General features: G+C 43.1%; 1 protein-coding gene across 5 annotated transcripts in view; it reads right to left on the reverse strand.

Moving 5' to 3' along the window:
• Positions 1-13842: 13842 nt before the first annotated feature.
• Positions 13843-21917, reverse strand: part of SH3GLB1 (SH3 domain containing GRB2 like, endophilin B1) — a 33266-nt gene continuing 25191 nt past the window's right edge. For all 5 annotated transcript variants that reach the window (XM_043553158.1, XM_043553159.1, XM_037906977.2 and 2 more), the window contains 2 exons: positions 18154-18385; positions 13843-14321 (listed from right to left, as the gene is read on the reverse strand). In XM_043553158.1, coding sequence (XP_043409093.1) covers positions 14214-14321; positions 18154-18385 — 340 coding nt within the window. In that variant the 3' untranslated portion in view covers positions 13843-14213. The remainder of the gene's footprint in view (positions 14322-18153; positions 18386-21917) is intronic.

The raw sequence follows: 21917 nt of genomic DNA on the forward strand, positions 1-21917 counted from the left end.
CAGGGTTTTTTTTTTTTTTGGTTTTGTTAAATTCATTAAGGCCCTAATCCTGCGATGGGCTCTATGTGATCCAAGCCCCAGTGAAGTCAAAAAGGCTCTGTGCAGAGTGCACTGAAGGATCAGGACTTGTGTGTACATTCTGAGAACAACATGCTCTGTGTGTGTGTGTGTGTGTGTATGGAGTTAAGTTAGCTTTCAGTGAGCCAGTCAGTCACCTAGGGCCATATTTCTTCTCTCTCTCTTTCTCCCTCTCTCTTTTGGAGTGTAGGAAATGCCATAATAGAAAGCTGTTTAATTATGTCCCTTGAACATTATTTTAACACATCAGAAAATTTTAAAGTCAGGTGTGTACATACAACCATAACTCTTGCCTGTATGTAGGTGTGCATTCTGATACTGTCGAATGACATGAACACATCCTATTTCTCAAATACAATGTATTCTCCAATTTTTATTCAAAGCCTTAAGATTCAGACTTTCATGTCAGAAGGGACCATCATAATCATCTAGTCTGACCTCCTGCACGTTGCAGACCACAGAACCACACCCACTCTTGCAACAAATCCCTAATGAGTTAAAGACCTCAGGTTACAGAGAATCCACCACTTACACTACTTTAAACTTTGAAGTGTGCCCCATGCTGCAGCAGGAAGCAAAAAACTCCCAGTGTCTCTGCCAATCAGATCTACAGGGAAATTCCTTCCTGACTCCAAATATGTGTTGTCTTACAGTACAGTAGTACACAATGCCCCATGATACTGAGAAGAGTCAGTACATATCAATTATATGAAAATAGTACACTACACTTATCTAGGACTTTTCCAAATACAAACAGAGTAATACTTAAGGTCCTCCAGCACCTCTAGGGGTTTGGAATTAAATTAAAATTCTTCCAGTGATTACAATGTTCTCAACGGTGCTTCATTAATACATATTTGAATAATATAAAGGCATGTAATTGAAGGCTATCATCTCCCAGAAGGGAACAGAATTAAGCACAGCCTTAACTTTCATTGTTCATGTCAGCAAACGCCATTCTCTGGAGACTGCATGGTTAACTCAGGCCCTAATCCTGCAATCGTTTCCCTGTGAGCGGAGCCTCAGCTTCACTGGGGCTGAGCACAACTACCCTGGGGCTGAGTTAACAGTTTACATGCAATTATTAATAGCTCTTGCGTCCAGCATGACAGAGGGAAATAGTGTTTAAATTACAATTCACACCAAATTTATTCTTATTTATCTGTACAGTCCACCAGGCTCATTTCCCTACAAGAAACAGAACGTAGAAAAATGAAAATAAGGTGTATACATTGTCAAAACAATAACAACAAACATCGTCTCATAGCACCGCAGTGTCCCAATTCTCTTTCATGGTACCAGGCACTAACATTCGGTCATGCGATGTCCCATCTGAAATATCTGAGAGAGAGAGAGATTTTCCCTCCACCACACTCAGGGGTTTGTTTAACTGAAGATCTGGAGAATGTGTTCATGGGGCCACACTGGAGCCAAACTGTGGTACTGCACATGCTGGATTTCTTGTTTTGTGCAGACTGCCTGGCTCTCTTTTCTACATCACTATGTATCAGCCAGTTTGCTATGGGAAGTACTTTTTAAACCAATACTATAAAGGACCCTCCCAGGAACGTACCCTGTTGCCAGTCCTGAAGGCTTCTCTTTCCAGAGCTGACAGCAAAAGCCATCCAGACAATCTGAACTGCCTGGCATGAGTCAGCTTCTTGTGTAACTGGGTTCCACACAATCTAGGCCTTTCTATAACCAGAGGATGGAATTACACCCTGAACTGCTAACCACTGCAGAGCACAGAGCACTAGCGTTATGTGGAGTACTCGGTGTCTCCGCACATTTGGAAGAAGGGGAGCTGAACTCTGCAGCTTCCAGAACAGTTCCAATAATGTACCTTGTAATAATCCAACCTGAAAATAAAGACATGCAGAACTGTGGTGAGGTCCATATTAGAGTGGAAAGCTCAAAGCTGAATGACAAACTCTAGATGAAAAAGGCACTTAGCTTCTTTCAAAAATGTGCCTTAATAGATTTAGGAGCACAAGTACCAACTGACTCTCAGTGGGATTTGTGATCCTAAATCCTTTGGGGGCTTTTTGAAAATGTCCCCTGTAACTGAGAAACCAAGAGCAGCCATGGATCCAATATGACCCTGATGCAAGGACCTCTCTTTGCAAATGGAAGAGACCCTCTACCCCAAAAAGGAGCTAACACAGCCTTTCCCCATGTCTCCAAATGTTTTCCTTTACAGGCATCACTTCATCCTGATCTGGAATGAGTCTCACCACACACCTTATCTCAGCTAGGCAATGAGAAACAGACACTGCTACAGAATCTTAATTCTGTGAAAAGCTGGGGAAGTGCTAAGTATTAGCAACCTAATGACTCTGCAGCTCAGAATCTGTCTGCAACAGCTCAATGCACCACTAAACAGGACAGGTGACAAGACAGAATTGAGTTGGAACCCACATGTAAGCCTGGAGAGCAGACGAGCAGTTAATCATAAGTAGGGCCCTACCAAATTCGCGGCCATGAAAAATGCATCACAGACCATGAAATCTGGTCTCCCACCAAGAAATCTGTTCTTTTGTGTGCTTTTACCCTATACTATACAGATTTCATGGGGGAGACCAGTGTTTCTCAAATTGGGGGTCCTGAAGAAAAGGGAGTTGCAGGGGGGGTCATAAGGTTATTTTAAGGGGGTCTAGTAGAGCAGGCTTCTTCTATACCTGCCCCACCAGGTAGTAGGTGTTTCTGGTTGCTGTACCTGCATTACAGTAGCAATCCTCAAGGACATAAGAATGGCCATACTGGGTCAGAACAATGGTTCATCTAGCCCAGTAACCAGTGGACAATGCCAGGTGCCCCAGAGGGAATGAACAGAACAGGTATCATCAAGTGACCCATCCCCTGTTGCCCATTTGCAGCTTCTGGCAAAAAAAGGCTAGAGACACTTCAGAGGATGGTTTTGCATCGCTGCCCATCCTGGCTAATAGTCATTGATGGACCTATCCTCCATGAACCTATCTAGTTCATCTAGTTTTTTGAACCCTATTATAGTCTTGGTCTTCACAACATCTTCTGGCAAAGAGTTCCACAGGTTGACTGTGCGTTGTTTATTTTCTTTTGTTTATTTTAAATCTGCTGCCTCTTAATTAAGGATATGTCTACACTGCAATTAGACACTCAGGGCTGGCCTGAGCCAGCTGACTTGGTCTTGTGGGGCTTGGGCTAAGGGGCTGTTTAATTGCAATGCAGATGTTCATGTTTGGGCTGCAGCCTGAACTCTGGAATCCTCCCATCTCCCGAGATACCAGTGGATAGTAATATGCACCAATTGTTCATATACTGCCTATCCAGAATAAGGCCCCTCGGAAACAAAGTCCTTGCCTTCAACTTCAGAGCTTTCTTATGCTATAATGTACACAAGCTTCTGAGGGAGCTTTGTAATTTTACATAGGTCAACTAACTCAAAACTCCCACTGCAAAACCCAGCATGGAGACATCATGTGGATATAAGACTCTCCCTGAAATTTTATATCCCTAAAGCAGTACATGGATGCACTCAACCCTATATATAGATTTTTAATATGTGACAGATTTAAATGATATTCTCTTTTAATTAATCCATCATCATACAATTCGGTAGCATTCATTTGTATTAACTGTTTCAGAAGGCCTTATGAGTAAGAACAAAAATGGGACTAAATACAAATTGTGACTTGGGGCTGCAAATAAAGCCACCAAAAGCTGCAACCCTACTAGGTTCCCTACAGGCCAGTTTAGTGCATTGCTAAGGCAGAGGTAGCTATTTTTCCTGTAAGAGCAGAATGATGAGCAAATTAACTAATATTTTTTATTTCTTGGTCATACAAGTGTTGGTGAAATCAGAAGTGTGATCATAATTGTTCTGTTGGTTTTGCATTCAGCAGAGAAACAGTTAAATAGTCTTCCAAGTGGGACAGCTAGAAGAGAACAATATAGAAAACTAGTGAATGCCCTAACACTTAAACAATGGCCATGTTTGCCAGAAGCATCATTATGGAAACCACCTCCCTCTCACCATGGAGAAGTCTGCTTCAGTAACCCACTCCAAAAGAAGAGTAGGTTTGGCAAATATATCGATGCATGAACTATTATTTTAGCTAGTTATGTGTTTCCAGGAGAAGCCGAGGTTGGGCCTGATCACTTCAATAGGATTGTACCTTTTCTCCAAGGCAGGATATCACTTATATTAAAATTTTAGGATCAGGTTTTAAAATTAGTTATTTTAACAGTTTGAAAGATAGCTTCAGGCCAAAAACATTATGGAAGAACAAGAGCTTGGGGGAAGAAGTGAATTTTTCCCCTCTGAAATAAATCATACAACCCTCTTCAAAAATCCTAGTTTATTGCAGCATAGGCAGTAGCCGAATATTGTGACAGACACAGCATGTGCCTACAACCTTTGAACCGTAAGAAAGGAAATGCCCATTCTGATCCTCTTACTCTGAAAGATGTGGTACATCATCATATGAGCCAGGATGACAACCCGGACACATGATTCCAACTCTACATTTTTTTTCCTCTCCCCTGGCGTGACTGTAGTCAGGGCTCTATATATTCCATGATTCTGTGGCTGTGAAGCATTTGCCAAAGATTTGTGCTCCAGTATCAAAACACTTAAATTAAAAAGAAAAACAAGGGAGGGGGTGGAGGAGGTGTTCAGCTGAATGGCTGTAAAAATCTAAAGACACTAATTGAATGCAAATGAATGCAATGTCATGTGCCTGATTCTGCAGAGAGCCTGAAACAATAGCTCAGGTCAGAATCAAATGGGGGTAGGGGTTTGAAACCTAAATGCAACAAATGAAGCATTAAAAATAATTACTTCAGGACATTCAAGTTGGTGTTTAGTTTAACCTCTGTTTTTTTAAATATAAATGAAGCTTCATATTTTCCAGTCTGCTACAGAATCTGATAACCCTGCTCCAGAATTTCGGTTCGGCTTGCTGCAGAGTACACAGCACTATGACTTTGTTGATTGATATGGTACAAGACCCCTGATAGTATTAATCCAAATACAACTATTAAACAGGCCAATACGTATGTATTATTCAGTGGTGGAAGGATGCACACCCACATAGGGATGAGTACTTTGTGTGCTGGCCTAAGTACCTATGCCCCTTGTATAGAGTAAACTCAGAATGCATTCTGCATTACCACCAAAATTAAATAAACCAATCAGAGAATTAACAAAAGTAGTAAAACTAAATTGCTCTACCGAGTCAGAAATACAGCCTCAGTCAGAGTTTCTTCCCCCCCCCCGTAGTGTTCTCAAGTTTGGTTACTAGAACTTAACTAGTATCCAAAATACCAAAAGTTGTTAGTGTTTCGAGACAGAGCTATACAAGGCAGTGGTAATACTACTACTGGATCCTACCGGTAAAGTAGTATCCTTTGTTCTATGACTCTGGTTTTCAACCTGGGGTCCACAGACTACATCTAAGGGGTCTGAGAAAGGTGACTATGAAAATAGTTTCAGATTCCAGAAAAGGCATTCAAAAGTATGTGAATACCCCCACCTACAGGTCAAAACCCGGAAGTGTTGTCTTTACCATAGAAGCCCACAGTTTAGCGCTCTTTCTCATGCTGCATTAAATGCCACGCGGAGCATGTGCAACATTTATAGTTGAATTCGGTTTAGACAGTTTTCAGTCTGACTTCTATGGTAGGGGCCTGCAGACCACAGGTTGAATTTCCAAAAGGGTCCACACCATTTGAAATTTTTTAAGGGTCTGCAAATGAAAAAAGGTTGAAAACCACTGTCCTATGAAGTAGAACATTAATGGAGGACCAACAGATTTCTAATGTAAAGGACAGTGCGAACAAGGCTTACCTTGGAAGGAGGAAAAGTGAACAATGAGAGCCACATAGAAGTGTCAGGGAAACAAAATGGAAGTTGCAATGGAAAACAAGGTTTTGTACCCATAGGTACATGGTCCAAGATAAGCTATTCCTTAAACAAAAGTTGTCTCTCTAACGTGCTTACCAGACATAGGGTAAGCCACTGTTTAGCAACAGGCTTCCAAAAGAAGATGCCAGTTATTTAAAAATAGACGATGTGTTTCCACGTTACAATACTGGTCCCAAATGTTTGGAAATTTTCAGTGAGTTTGATTTTTGCCTGGTTATGGCCCAGAGTATGGCCTCAATTTACTGAAGCATCTCAGAAGCACATCCCACATAGAACTTCTGCTCAGAAAGCCTGGTGGGGTGCATTTACTTAGGACTAATGTACAGCTGAAGTGTTTAGACAGTGTTTTCCTGTGGCACAGGTCTATTGTACCTACATCCTAATTAGAATGCATAGCATAAAAAACTAATATAATTGGCTGAGAGATGAATAATGCTTCATAAAATACCTCAATAGTACAAGTTTGTGTGTGTTCTATAATTCATGTGAAAATAAAGAAAGAACTACAAAATTATTTCAGCTTCCTCACATATCAGTCTGGCATTAAATACTGCTTATACGTTATTATAGAAACATATATGGTCCTCATGGTTCATTTCAGTATTGAATTATTCATTTGGGTCATTGCTAATCACACCTTAGTTTGACAATTAATTTATTATGCCTTTATTACATCAAATGTGTCAAACCAAGAACGTGAAGGAAGATGGAAACGCACAACTAAATTTAGAAACCTGATAGATCTCCGGCTCTCCCTCCACTAACCTCAACTAGTAGGGCTTTACTTTCGGACACCCCACCCCTGCACCCCATGGGAATGTTCATACTGAGGCAACCTCTGACTGCACATTTTTCTCAGGATGATCAAATGGTCAGAAGGTCAAAGATAATGAACTATTGTGAAATGAAGCTATAGGATTCAGCAAGACTTCTAGAGAACAAGAAGGTAGCAATCTTTTCAGAATTGGTGTTTATGCAGCATATAGGCTATGTCTACACTGGCGTCCGGATACACGTCCACACATCTGTATGCTCCCCCCGACAAGTGTCCAAACAGGCTGTGCTAGCCACGGCTATACAATTTGTACCTGGGTATATCCACATCCACGCTGCCTTCTTTGGTACACAAGGTTAGCGTTAGCATTTCAGGGGTGGTATCCCCAGGTTCAGTGAGTCACAGGAGACGTCCTAGGATCTACCTTGCTGGGTATTGCAGGAGCCTTCACAAATCTGGCAATGGCAGCTCCCACTCACCCCTCTCTCCTGTCCAACTTGGAAGACATGAAACAAGTAATCAATGATGTGGTTCTGCTCCTGCCCTTCTTGCTGGACAAATGTGTGTATATTGCAGTCTGCGACAATTGAGAATCCTGGGTCAAATCTCTCTCACAAGCCAGAGACAGGTGACTGGGACGGTGACTGATCCACCAACGCCCTATGACACAGAGATGCAAGGAGAGGGCCAGTGTTGTGACTGTAAGTGAGCTGTAGCTCACGAAAGCTTATGCTCAAATAAATTTGTTGGTCTCTAAGGTGCCACAAGTCCTCCTTTTCTTTTTTTGTATATCCATGATGGACTGCTGCTTCTGGACCACAAAAACCAGCAGAGTGTGGTGGGGCCACAGTCTTCGAAACCTGGAATGACCACCAGTGACTCCGGAACTTGACAATGAAGCAGCAGACATTCCTGGACCTCTGTGAGGAGCCAGCCCCAACCCTAGAGCAGCAGAACACATGGTTCCAGAGATGCATACTGGGGCAGCAGCAGCAGGTGGTTATTGCCCTCTGGAAGCTGGCAATGCCAGACAGCTACCAGTCAGTCACAAACCACTTTAAGATAGGGAAGTCCACTGTCAGGCTCATGGTAACGCAGATTTGCGAAACTATCAACACTCATCTACCCATGGGTAGCTGCCAAAGTTATGGAAGTTATTGCTGGTTTCCAGACAATGGTGTTTCTCTGAAAACATCCACTCAATGTGCAGTGGCAATCAAAAAAGCGAATAGAATCCCAGGAATTATTAAGAAAGGGATAGATAATAAGATAGAAAATATCATATTGCCTCTATATAAATCCATGGTACACCCACATCTTGAATACTGCATGCAGATGTGGTCGCCCCATCTCAAAAAAAGATATATTTGATTTGGAAAAGGTTCAGAAAAGGACAAAAAAAATTATTAGGGATATGGAATGGCTTCCATACGAGGAGAGATTAATAAAACTGGAACTTTTCAGCTTGGAAAAGAGACGACTAAGGGGGATGTGATAGAGGTCTATAAGGTCCTGACTGGTGTGGAGAAAGTAAATAATGAAGTGTTATTTACTACTTTTCATAACACAAGAACTAGGGGCCACCAAATGAAGTTAATAAGCAGCAGATTTAAAACAAACAAAAGGAAATATTTCTTCACACAATGCAGAGTCAACCTGTGGAACTCCTTGCCAGAGGATGTTGTGAAGGCCAAGACTATAACAGGGTTCAAAAAAGAACTAGATAAATTCATGGAGGATAGGTCCATCAATGGCTATTAGCCAGGATGGGCAGGGCTGGTGTCCCTAACCTCTGTTTGCCAGAAGCTGGGAATGAGCAACAGGGGTGGATCACTTGATGATAACCTGTTCTGTTCATTCCCTCTGGGGCACCTGGCATTGGCCACTGTTGGAAGATAGGATACTGGGCTAGATGGACTTTTGGTCTAATCCAGTATGGCTGTTCTTATGTTCTTAAACTGCAAGGAGGCTATCAATGGCACTCACCCCCACGTACTTTGTCCACCAAAAGTGAGGGAGTACATCAATCAGAAAGGGTCCTCATTCAAGCTCTAGTAGACCACAAAGACAGGTTCATGGACAGTAACAACAGACACACAGGCAGGGTTCATGACACCAGGGTGCTGAGGAGATTGGAACTGTACTTGAAGGGGAAGGAAAGGACTTTATTTCCCCAGAAATGATATGTTTCTGTGCCCAGGATCACTCTGTGGGACCCTGTCTAAATCACTCCTACCCTGGCTAACGAAACCCTACCCTGACATCAACAACCTGGCAAAAATTAGAATACAACTTCACACTAAGCAGCTTCAGGATAGGAGTGGAACTCATCTTAGGATGGATGAAGGCTCATTGGTGATCCTGACACACCTGGTTGGATTCCAGTGTGGCCAATGCCATTCCCATTATTGTGGCATGCTGTGCATTTTGTAACATGTGAGACTGAAGGTGAATACTTTGGGACAGAGTGGGCACAGGACAGGACATGTGCATGATGGCACAGTTACATCACTGTTTTTCCTATTCTGTTTTGTCAAATGCATAGGGAAGTTTATCCACTCTTTCTTCTCCCAGACTCCCGTTAACAAAGTTAACTTATTTCCATGCACATTGTACTTTCAGCACATCTCCAGCTTATTTATATTCACATACCTAGATGAGGGTCAGGGTGGACTGACTGGAAGTTCTGGGAGGGACAGATAGGACCTTGCACTTCTCTGTCCCGGGCAATTACACAACTTAAGGCACAGACTGGTGGGGCCCAAAACCAAAGCGGGAGACAGGACAAAAATGTACCCTCTTATAGCCCAAATGAAGGGGCTGCACATAAGTAAAGGAAACAAACATTTATTGAAACTAGTGCATGTAGCATAACTCTGAACTTTAAAAAGAAAAACAAATCAGACTCCCTGAAGTACATTAAAACTTCACTGCCTATGACCCAGTCTCCTTGGCCTTGACCTCCCTTTCCCCTGGACAAGGAGGGGTTGGGGAACAGCTGTCGAAAACATTTGAGGTGGGGGGCAGGGGACATAAAGAAGGGCATCTCCAGCATGGCATTCGGGGGGGGGGACAGACATGTGTCCTTCAGGCACAGTCTCAGGCTCATCCCTCTGCTGCACTGTCACAGATCTCCCCCATGAGGGGTTTTGGGTACTTGTGCAGGGTGTTGAGCCTGGAGTCCTGAGGCCGCTCCTCCATCATGGAGGTGGGGGAGGGGAGTCCTCCACCGTAGCAGCACAGTGAGCTGCAAATGCAGGAGGAGGTGCCAGCTCTCAGATACTGGCAGCAGCTATTGTGGCAAGCAGGACCCAAATCTGTTCCACCACCACTTGTAACAGGGACTACAACAGGACATACTCCTGGGTCCTTTGGGGCAAGCTCCCATTCCTTGAACCAAAAGTCCTGCTCCAGGAACTGGACCATTAATCCCTCCTGCCTTTGAGAAAACATTCCTCCCACTCTACAGTCTGTTGCTTCCACTCCATAGCCTTTCGCTCCCATTCCCTCAAAGTCAAACTGCTCTGAGCTCTCCCTGTCAAGCCCAGGGAGCAGGTCCTCAAGTAACTTTCTCCATCTGGCCCTACTGTCCCTGCACAGAATAGGTGCAGTCTCCTCAGCCAAATGTACTGCAACTACAATTTCAAGAGCAGCTTTCCTTTGAAAGCGGGTATGAAACCCTCCCACAACTTTGCGGTGGAAGGCCAAGATATGGGCATTTTACAGCATCTGAGGAATGCCATTGTTTCATTCAGATGCCTTTTACAGACCGAGAAAGGAGCACCTTCTGAAAATGGTAGGTAGCATGAACTAATGGTTTTTAAAAGTGTAATGCCTTGAAAGTGTGTGATTGGGTTGGTGGGGGGCATTTATTTCAGGGACAACATTAAGAGTTCTCCATTTTCTCTCCTCAGACTGGCCGTCTGTTGGAGAACATAGTTTTGGAAGTACCAGACTGGAGAGTTTGTGGCGGGTGGGGCACGGGGGAAGAGAGAAGGTGGCTTAACTGTCCTGAGGTGGGGATCCAGCAATCTATGCAAAAGAGAAGTTTGTACAACTTTTCAACTCTTTACATAATTGCTTAATAGAGAGGCTTTGGAAGCCATGAAGGTGGACCAAGCCCAATTACACTGCTGTTGAATCTTAAGAACTAGCTGGAGTTTCTGCTGCACCAAACATTTGCCAACATATGCTCACAGAACTGGGAGATAATTCAAATGGAAAGAGACTATAGTCTAAGCTAGCAGACAGAACTTGCATAGAAGTGAGAGTGAACCACTTCAAGTGCTCACCTGTTGCAGGGACTAGTTTGGGAACATCAGGAAATGCAACCCCTTCATCCAGAGAACAGCAGTTGTGTCTTGGTTGGCGACCACTGGGAGCTGTGGGGTGGGGGAACATGTCCCTTGGACATATATCGACACTGGCTTCTGTACACAGGTCACTCACATGTTTATGCCAGAACTCCCCTACCATCTGCATCTAAACCCCAGAAACACAGACTTCAAGGCATGTACGGGAAGGGGGGAGGCTTCCAATCATGCATGGAGTCCCAGAGAAAGAGGAAGCATGTTGCCCAGGAGAGCCAGGTTTTAACTTACCAGTGTTGGGTTCTGGATCCTACTGAGTCTCAGGGTCCTTCTATGACTCCTCAGGAGGGGCTTGCTGAACTGGCTCTTCCAGGTAGGGGTGTGGAATAATGTGCTCCTCTCCTTCTCCATAGTTCCTGCTGCCTCTACGACCTTGCCTCCATTAGCATCCCACCAGATGACAAAGCCAGCAGGGTTGAGGAGGGGGTCATGCATCACCTCCAGCTCAGTACTTGGAGCTGGGGAGAGCACCTGGTTCAGCTCCTTGAAGAAGGGATATGTTGCAGGACCCCTTCCACAGTAACTGCCAGAGTTTTTTGACCTCTGTTACTGGAGCGTCAAGTGCTTTATCCATTCCTGGCCCTGGGCCACGGTGCAGCAAATGCCCACTCGCACTAACTCTCCAGAACCTCCCGGTACACGTGTAAGTTCCTGGTGTTGTGGGAGAGGCCGTGGAGGATGGTGAACTTCAATCACAGATTTAGCAGCACCCGAGCATGCTCAGCTGACCAGGCAGCTGCTCTTGCATATTCCGTGTGTGTGTGTGTGTGTGTGTTGAACCTTTGTAGATTTGGTTAGAGAGTCAGGCAAGAAAGTGCAATGCATTGTGGGAAAGGGGCTAGAAGACTAATTAATTCAGTGTATACACCTTACCCTCATCCACACGACATACTGGCATGGGTAGGGGGCCATGCCACACCACACTCCAAGGCATGATCATACCCACACCCCTCAGGAGTGCTAGTGTTCTTGCCTCATACATGCCTGGAAGCCTGTGTTTCTGAGATTTAGGTGCAGATGGAAGCAGGGTTCTGGCACAAGCACGTAAGGGGACATGTGTCCAGAAGCCAGTGTAGACATAAATTATAGGTATGTCTAAAACATATTCCACATAATATTGAGTATTTTATTCAAAGGAAGGTCTAAATGGTAACTCTAGTTCCGAACTGTAACACTAAAAGAGCTGTTCATTGTGGCTCCCCGTGGCCACAGTAATAACATTCTAGGAAGTAAGAGTGGGCAGGAGCAGGAGCAGGAAAAGCTGATGCCACCAGAAGGTATACGTATAAGACACAGCGGGTGGCGAGATGCAAGAAGGTTGAGCCCTTCAACATGACTGGGGCACTTTTCACCTTTGTTGGGTCAACTGTCAGTCACAAGCCCACTCCAAAGGAGTTCAGCATAAAGATCAGTGGTCAAGAAAATTAAGGGGGCACCAGGGGCTGTTTCTGCAAATTAATTCTTAGCTTAATTGCAATGAAGTTGTGTTCTGCTTCTGAACAAGCGTTAATGTCTGTGTATTCCTCCCATCCTCCCCTTCTGTTCAGAGTGCACCAAGTCACCTTTAGTGATACAATGGTAACAGTTTGGCAGAGTAGTAGTAAGGAAGAGTCTTATTATCTACAAAAACAAAACAAATGCAGCTCTGTTTTTACCTCTGCTCTTAAAATAAATAAATAATAATATGGAGTTCAACTGTTTGGCTATCTATTCTAGCCCATCACAGTTGTGTTAGGCCCTCAGAAGATCTCTTGCATGTTCCGACACAAGTTCTGGGTTTCCTTTACATATACATTGTTAAGAGTTAGTTTTGATCATCTCCAGACATTTTATCTACTTTCACTATTTAATAAATGACGTTTCATTAGATCCCCATTATCCTTTTCAAGAGCGAGGCTGCTCTGTGGCAGCAATATGTTGGTGCATCTCAATAAGATGCAACTGACAACTTACTGAAAAGTCAATTAAGTCCTTTGATTAGTTTGAAGTTAGTATTAATAAACACTAAGCGTAAGAGTAAATTAGTGAATTGCCAACCTTTGCCTATATGTGACCTTGAACTTAAAACCACATCTGATGCAAAATGCGTTCGTTTCATGAAAGGGACAATTAAAAATAGCATAAATTGACACTGGCTTGTGTTCTGTGGTCAATGTCATCAGTGGAAGTTATGGTTAAATCATTGGGTCATTTTCTGCTCCCAAGACCTCAGTACTATCCTTTCTTACTTATAGCAAATGCAAACAGATGAACGCAAGTAAAATTGCAAACATTTCTGATGCTTCCTGTGACATTTATATTCAATGGAATGAATATCTAGTATTTTCCTGGTGCTTGGCTGTTTCTTTGAGTAGACTGCAGTAAGCCAGTTGGAAAGTTTGGGTTGGTTCATGTGTTTGCTTTATTAAAGCTTTGGCACGAGGAAAAACAGAAACACCAAGCAGGGTTTTCTGGAACTGTTAATTTTTTAAAATATTATACATAAAAATAAATAAAAAAAATAAAAATAAAACCTTGGCTTTTCAACTAGGAACTCAATTTATTTTAAAATTCATTTTAATTTTATCATTAATTGTTAGCCACAAATGTTAACAAGTTCCTATTCAATATGCCATGTTGGAGAACTAGAGACAAATATAGTTTCATTTTTAAAGTATTAACCCTGGTTTTTGGCTATTCACTATGCTGAGCAAATAACTGGAGTCAGACTGATATCAATTCACAATAAATTTATTTTATGTGAGGAAAGCAGCTTGCCATTAATGAAAAATTCAGTAGAAAACAGTGCCTCCTGCTTTCAGTCTAGATTACTCAAAAGTAGAAGCTTGGTATTAGTGAAAACTTCAGTAGAAACAATTCTGTAGGAAACATTCTTGGCACATGAAATAAAAGCTTTAAACACAAATTAAATCTGAACAAAGTATTTACCATGCAACAATACTGGCAGAAGAGCCGGTTTCTGATGACTGGTATTCTTATCCCTTAAGACAATATCATGGAAGACACTTAAACCTGCTTTATATAAAGTTAATTGTATATAAATATGGTGTCACCGTAACTGGCAATCTTTATTCAAGCCAGCCATTTAGTTTAGCAGTTCTAAGTAAGTAATAGGCACTTTGCCCTTCTGATTCCCCCTTTCACCCATCAGCCAGTCTGAATCCATACCAGGGACACTGTATACTGTGATCACCTAAAAACAAAAATACACCATTAACATTTGACCTAGAATAAATATTCCTGACAATAAAGAACAACCTATACGCACTTGAAAACTTCTGTCCCATCTGTCTTCTCTTTTCCAGACTAAACAAACCCAATTTTTTTTTTTTTTTCTCCAATCTTTCCTCACAGGTCATGTTTTCTAAACCTTTAATCATTTTTGTTATTGTCTGAACTTTCCTCAGTTTGTCCATATCCTTCCATAAATGTGGCACCAGAACTGGACAATACTCCAGTTGAGGCCTTATCAGTGGTAAGCAGAGTGGTAGATTTATTTATCATGCACGCTAACAACACTTCTGCTAATACATCCCAGAATGATGTTTGCTCTTTTTGCAACAGTGTTACTTTGTTAACCCATATTTAGTTTGTGATCCATGAAAACCCCCAGAACCTTTTCTGCATTCCTTCTTTCTAGGCAGTCATTTCCCATTTTGTATTTGTGCAACTGCTTATTCCTTTGTAAGTGTAGTACTTTGAATTAGTCCTTACTGAATTTCATCCTATTTAATTCAGACCATTTCTCCAGTTTGTCCAGATCATTTTGAATTCTAATCTGGTTATCCAAAGCGCTTGCAACCCCTCTCAGCTTTCAATTTTATAAGTGTGCTCTCTGTGGCATTATCCAAATAATTTATGAAGATATTCAACAGAATTGGACCCAGAACAGATCCCTGAAGGACCCCTCTCGATATGCCCTTCCAGCTTGACTGTGAGCCATTGATAACTACTCTGAGTATGGTTTTCCAGCCAGTTGTGTACCTACTTATAGCACAGGGGAGGGCAAACTATGGCCCGCGGGCTGGATCTGGCCCATCAGGACTTTCAATCTGGCCCGCGGGATTGCCAGCCCCGTGGTGCAGCAGGGCTAAGGCAGGCTCCCTGCCTGCCCTGGCCCCACGCCGCTCCCAGAAGCGACCAGCACCACATCCCTGCGGGAGCCCAGGAAACCCTGGCCAATGGGAGCTTCGGGGGTGGTGCCCACAGGTGAGGGCAGCATGCAGCGGAGCCACCTGCCCTACCCCACCCTAGGAGCCACTGCCGGATATGCTGGCCACTTGCGGGAACGGCGCGGGGCCAGGACAGGCAGGCAGCCTGCCTTAGGTAAGAGGTGCTGGGCCGGAGCCTGCACACCTACCCCCTGCCCTGAGCGCCCTCCTGCATGCCGCACTCCCTTCCACACCCCAACCCTATATTCATGGCCCTACATAAAATTTCCCCACCCAGATGTGACCCTTGGGCCAAAAAGTTTGCCCACCCCTGTTATAGTAGGTTCATGTAGGCTATATTTCTCTAGCTTATGAGACGACTATGAGACAGTATCAAAAGCTTTACTAAAGTAGATGACATCTGCTACCTCCCCCTATCCACAAGTCTTATCCTGTCAAAGGAGGATATTAGCTTGATTTGCATAATTTGTTCTTGACAAATCCATTTTATTATAGGTGCTTACAAGTTGTTTATTTGCTCCATTATCTTTCTGTGTAGTGAAGTTAAACTGACTGGTCTAATTCCCTGGGTTGTCCTTATTCCCCCTTTTAATACATAGGTATTTTATTTGCCCTTATCCAGTCCTCAGACTCTCTCCCATCCTTCATAAGTTCTCAAAGATAATAGCTAATGGCTCAGAGATCTCTTCAGCTAGCTCCTTAAGTATCCTAGGATGTATTTCATCAGGCCCTGCTGACTTGAAGACTTCTAACTTGTCTAAAGGCATGTCTACACTTAAAACGCTGCATTGGTGCAGCTTCATCAACACAGCTCTAGTGCTTGAATGAAGTCACTAAGCCAACGGGAGAGAGCTCTCCCGTCAGCATAGTTAGTCCACTTCCCCAAGAGGAGAAGCTCGCCTGCCGATATAGCGCTGTCTACATGGGAGGTTACATCAGTATAACTACATTGCTCTGGGGTGTGGATTTTTCACTGATATAGGTCCATACTGTAGACCAGACCTAAGTAATTCTTACCTTGTTCATTTCCTATTTAACCTGAGATCCTATTCCATTTACATTGATGGCCTTTATGTTTGTCTGATGACTACTAACTTTTTTGGTGAAAAAACAAAAAAAGCATTTAGTACTTCAGCCATTGCTGCGTTTTCTGTTATTGTCTTTCCCTCCTCATTGAGTAATGGGCCTACCTTGTCCCTGATCTTCCTCTTGCTTCACATGTATTTGTAAAATGCTTTTTTGTTACCCTTTATAGTTTAATCTACCTAGTTTAATCTCATTTTGTTCCTTGGCTTTTCTAACTTTGTCCCTACATGCTTGTGGGGTTTTTTTTGTATTCATCCTTTGTAAGTTTCCACTATTTATATGGCTCTTTTTGAGTTCCAGGTCATTGAAGATTAATTGATTAAGCCAGGATGGCCTCTTACCATACTTCCTATCTTACCTACACATTGATATTGCTTGCTCTCATGCCGTTAATAATGTCTTTTTAAAAAGCTGCCAACTCTCAAACTGCCTCCCCACATAGACTTGTTTCCTTTTGGATTTTACCTACCAATTCTCTGAGTTTGCCATCTTGAAGTCCATTGTCTTTATTCTGCTGTTTTCCCCTCTTACCATTCCCTAGAATCATGAACTATCGTTTCATGATCACTTTCACCCAAGTTGTCTTCCACCTTCAGATTCTCAATTAATTACTCCCCATTTGTCAGAATCAAACCCGTAATAGCCTCTGTCCTAGCTCCATTCTCCACCTTCTGTAATAAAAAAATCTCCAATGCATTCCCAAGAAGTTGTTGGATAATCTGTGCCCTGCTGCATTAATATCCCAGCCTATAATGCTAATTAGCACTTTCTAATAGATTTTATTGTCAAATAAAAAGCCTAATTGTGCCATTTCTTTCCAGGTTCTCTGCTGAAATCAAGTCTCTGTGCTTCTGCACTCATCCTTGCGTGTAACCTAAGCAGAATTTAATGACTCAGTCATTACAATGGTAACACCAATGGGTACTAATGGAGGGAGGTACTATATAACATGAAAAGGGATGGCAGAATTGAACCCCAACTGCTTAACTCATAAGATAACACTTACTGTGCCTGCCTCACAGAAGTTATCCCCATTTTATGATATTTGGATATGCAAGTACCGGGCACTTCAGTGACAGTGAAATTCTGATACATTAGATCAGTGGGTCTCAACCAGGGGTACACAGACCCCTAGGGGTACACAGACCCCTAGGGGTACACAGACCCCTAGGGGTACACAGACCCCTAGGGGTACACAGACCCCTAGGGGTACACAGACCCCTAGGGGTACACAGAGGTCTTCCAGGGGATACATCAACTCAACTAGATATTTGCCTGTTTTACAACAGGCTACAGAAAAAGCAACAGCTAAGTCAGTACAAACTAAAATTTCATACACACAATGACTTGTTTATACTGCTCTATATACTATACACTGAAACGAAAGTACAATATTTATGTTCCAATTGATTTATTTTATAATTATATGGTAAAAATGAGACCATAAGCAATTTTTCAGTAATAGTGTGCAGTGACACTTTTGTATTTTTGTGTCGGATTTTGTAAGCAAGTAGTTTTTAAGTGAAGTGAAACCTGGGGTATGCAAGAAAAATCAGACTCCAGAAAGGGTACAGTAGTCTGGAAAGGTTGAGAGCTACTGCATTAGGTTACACGGAGAGGTTTCTAGCTTCCACTCCAGAATACTTAAATCACTATTTCTATGTTGAATACATATGTTACCTAAAATAGTATTTAAGACATTTAAACTTGTTAGTCATGAGTATACTGGTTTTAAATTACTATGCTATTTAGAAAAAAACCTCTTACCTCATCTGCAAGAAGGGATAGTTCACTGCTGTTTGCAGCATCATAATCATAGAGAACTCTGGCTTTCCTGCTGCCACTTGATGCTTTCAGTTCACTGAAGCCTGAAGTATTTATGGAATTGCTTACTGAAGGCAATGAAGCAGAGGCAGAAGCCAAGACTGAGGAAGCAGAAACACTTGGCGCGGGGGTCGAGGAAGACTGATTATTGTTAGAGAGGAAGGTAGATGGAAAGCTGTGGAAAAACAAGATGACCACTGACTGAATTATTTCAACACACATGCAAGCAAGTCTTCATCACTATAGTAAGAGTTTCAATTATATGACCCTATGACCTTTCCTACCAACTGTCTAACCGGCACTACACATTGTGAGAGCTTATTACTTCCTTGAAGTCTGAAGTGTAGTTCTCTTCATGCCAGTAGCATCTGTCAACACCCCAAATGGGAATCACCTTTGATTCATGGATTTCACAAGCAGAACCATTATAGCTGATTCAGCTAGCTACTAAGCATTATTCATAAATGATAGGTTTTATCAGTTTCACAAATAAAACATCCAGCTATTGGACATGAACAGGAATACTTACAACTCGGGCAATTCCTCTGACAAGAGAATATATTGCCTATTAAAAACACACACACACACCCCGCACCCTCCCCCCCCCCCCCCACAGGAAGCCATTGTTGTGCAAACCCCACTTTCACTCTGCCCCACACCCTCACATACCCTCCCCCAACCACCCTCCCATACAGTCTATGTACAAAGTGTTCCAGCCACTCTTGCTCAGACATCTTGCTGCAGATCCCCAGTTTCTCCCCCCCCCCCCCCATATCAGTCCTCCTACACAGGCTGGAAACCCCACTGGTGCTACCCCTTTCACTCTCCCGATGTGGGGAAGAGACTTCACCCTTACCCTGCCTACTTTATTCCACAACAGAATAGCATTCATGGGATTTCAAGTAAAATTAAGAGCTGGGGTCTTACCATCAGCATCTCACAATTCAAGCTGGAACTTGCATATACTGGCTGCAAACCCCAGAGTAACTACATACCCAAACAAGAACATAATTTCATCTCCTCAATCAACATAGAAAATAAGCTAGGACATCTGCTCTTCTTGCTTGGCAGCCTGCTTCTGCAGAAAGTCTGGCTGTTGCCTATATCTGACAGCACTCCAGTGGTCACTCAGCTAGTACACAAGCCCAGTGATTGACATATCCTCTTCATCCACCTACTCTGAGCAATCAGCAGCTATGCCTCATCTATTTACAAATGTACGGCCCTATCCAGTGTGAAAAGTGCAACTCAAGAAACTGTCCTGTCACGCTCCATGACTAGTACAATCGAGACTTCCTTGTCCAAGATATATAGCAGGAAGGACAGGAATTGGTTTAACCACCACTATAGTTTTAAGTCATGTAGATTACTCCTGTGGTAGTTCTGTGCCAAAAAAATTTAAAATTCTTCAAATTTTGTTTGTCAATAAATAAACGTGGCTCCAGCAGGAGGAGCACAGGCCACTGGCTGCACTGAGGTGGGATATCACCCTGAAGCCCCCACCTTCCCTGGTACTGGGACTTGGCAGTACAGCTGCACCTGATCCTGACACAGTGCAAGGGCTGGGCCTGCCTCAGAAACACCCCAGGGCCCCGCCCCTCTGCACCAGGTGTGGGTGGACAGGCTTAGCCCAACAGGATCTAAGCGTGGAGGACTTTGTGTGGAGGGATCCAGGTGTGTGGTGAGAGGTTTCTGTGCGGGGCAATCTGGGTGCAGGCGGCTCAGTGGGAGATCTGGATGTACAGGGGCTCATAGGTGGGGGAGGGGAGGAAGGTTCCAGGTGAAGGAGCAAGGGGACTCTGCAGGGGATCCAGGTGAAGACAGCTGGGGATCAGCAGGGGGGTTTGGGTGTAGGGAAAAGGGGCTCAACGGGAGTGGGTCTGAGTGTGGGGGGCTCAGTGGTAGGGTGTGAATGCTGGGGGAGTGGGGCTTGATGTCCAGGTGCAGCTAGTTGGGGTTCAGTGGGGTGGGGGTCCAGGTGTAGGGGGCTTGTCAGAGGAGTCCGGGGGTAGGGCTTGAACATTCACCCTGACAATGGGCCTACTTAACAGGGGAGCCCCAGCTGCTGCTGAGGGGATGCTGCATGCCGGGCTCCTGCTTCCCCTATCCCCTTGTCTTCTCCAGCTCCTTCCCCCTCACTCCCACATTCCTCTCCCCTTGCCCTATTCCATCCTCTCTTCCTTCCCCACTGCTTCTTCACCTCACCCCCTTCCCTCCTCTTACCCAGCCCCACTGTAGGCATTCATTGTTGCACAAAAAACAGGAAGGCTCCTAGCACACAGAAGGGGAGCATAACTAGCACTGGGATCCAGGAAGCAGCCTTCAGCCCCCAAAAACTGTACCCATGGTAGTCCGTTCCCGGCGGCTTCCCTTTGCTTCCCTGCTGTTTTCTGCAAAATCCCCACAGGAGTAGCAGATGCAAGTTTCATAGGGCAGTTTGTGAGACTTTCCAGCCATAGACTGAGCATCGGCAGGATTATGGAGATAGAGTTAAGGCCAAGTTTCAAGACCACACTGACATACTTCCAAGAACATAGGCATTTTGTAAAAATATGCTAAAAATAAAAGCACTTTTACATGCCTAGGCAAAGAAATTAGTTAAGAGGAACAATCTTCTTTAGGTTAAAACTACTATGTTTAAAGCAAATCCTATTTGCTTTCTGTAGATTATCAACCTAGTTCTTGAAGTCTGTACTCTTGTCATTTGCTGATACTCAGAACAGTCTTCCAAAAACACTTCATTTGACTTATCATAAAAATTTAAGATATTGAGAAATCCATGCTCTTATTCTCATGTAGCTTCTCTTCAATTTTTGATTCTGCGGTATGTGTTGTATACAAGTTACTTAATTTATACTAGTGTACCATCTTTCATGGAGGCTCTCAATGTGTTTTACAGATACTATACCTCTTAACTTGTTCATAACTAGCACAAGCACTTTATAAGTGGAAGAAATGAGGCAGAGGGCTTAAGTGACAAGGTAGTGATAAGTCAAGAAAAGACCCCGGAGTATTAAGTTTTTCCTGCTATAGCTACTACACTCTCCCTCTCATTAAGGCAAAGCTTATCCATTCCTTATCTATATAGAGAAATAGAACGCCTCATAATAGAGCCTCAGAGTTATGAATACCTTGGGAATGTAGGTTGTTCGTAACTGAACAGAACATTATGGTTCTTTCAAAAGTTTACAACTGTAAATTGACTTAATACAGTTTGAAAACTTTACTATGCAGAAGAAAAATTCTGCTTTTAACCATCTTAATTTAAATGAAACAAGCACAGAAAGTTTCCTTACCTTGTCAAATCTTTAACGTTCCTTTTTTTTTTTTTCCTTTTAAAGTTTACATTTAACAGTGCTGTACTGTATTTGTTTTTTTTGGTCTCTGCTGCTGCCTGATTGCATACTTCCAGTTCCAAATGAGATGTGTGGTTGACTAGTCAGTTGGTAACTTTAAGATTCTACTGTATGTATGTTTTGGGCTTGTTTTAGAAGCCCCCATACAACATACGCATTTAGAATCCAACAACATAACAAAACTTATAAATGAGTTAGTGCAAATTATAACACTGCTTCAAATTTTAAAGGATACTAGTTTCAAATGCCAGTTATTTCTAGGTTTGTTTTGATAAGGCAAGTTAATGGTAAAATGGTAAAATTCAGTTACCACCACCAACATCCCCCCCAAAAAATTCCAGCCACTGGGTA

This window comes from Chelonia mydas, chromosome 8 (genome assembly GCF_015237465.2).
Source record: "Chelonia mydas isolate rCheMyd1 chromosome 8, rCheMyd1.pri.v2, whole genome shotgun sequence".
In the NCBI taxonomy this organism is placed as follows: Eukaryota; Metazoa; Chordata; order Testudines; family Cheloniidae; genus Chelonia; species Chelonia mydas.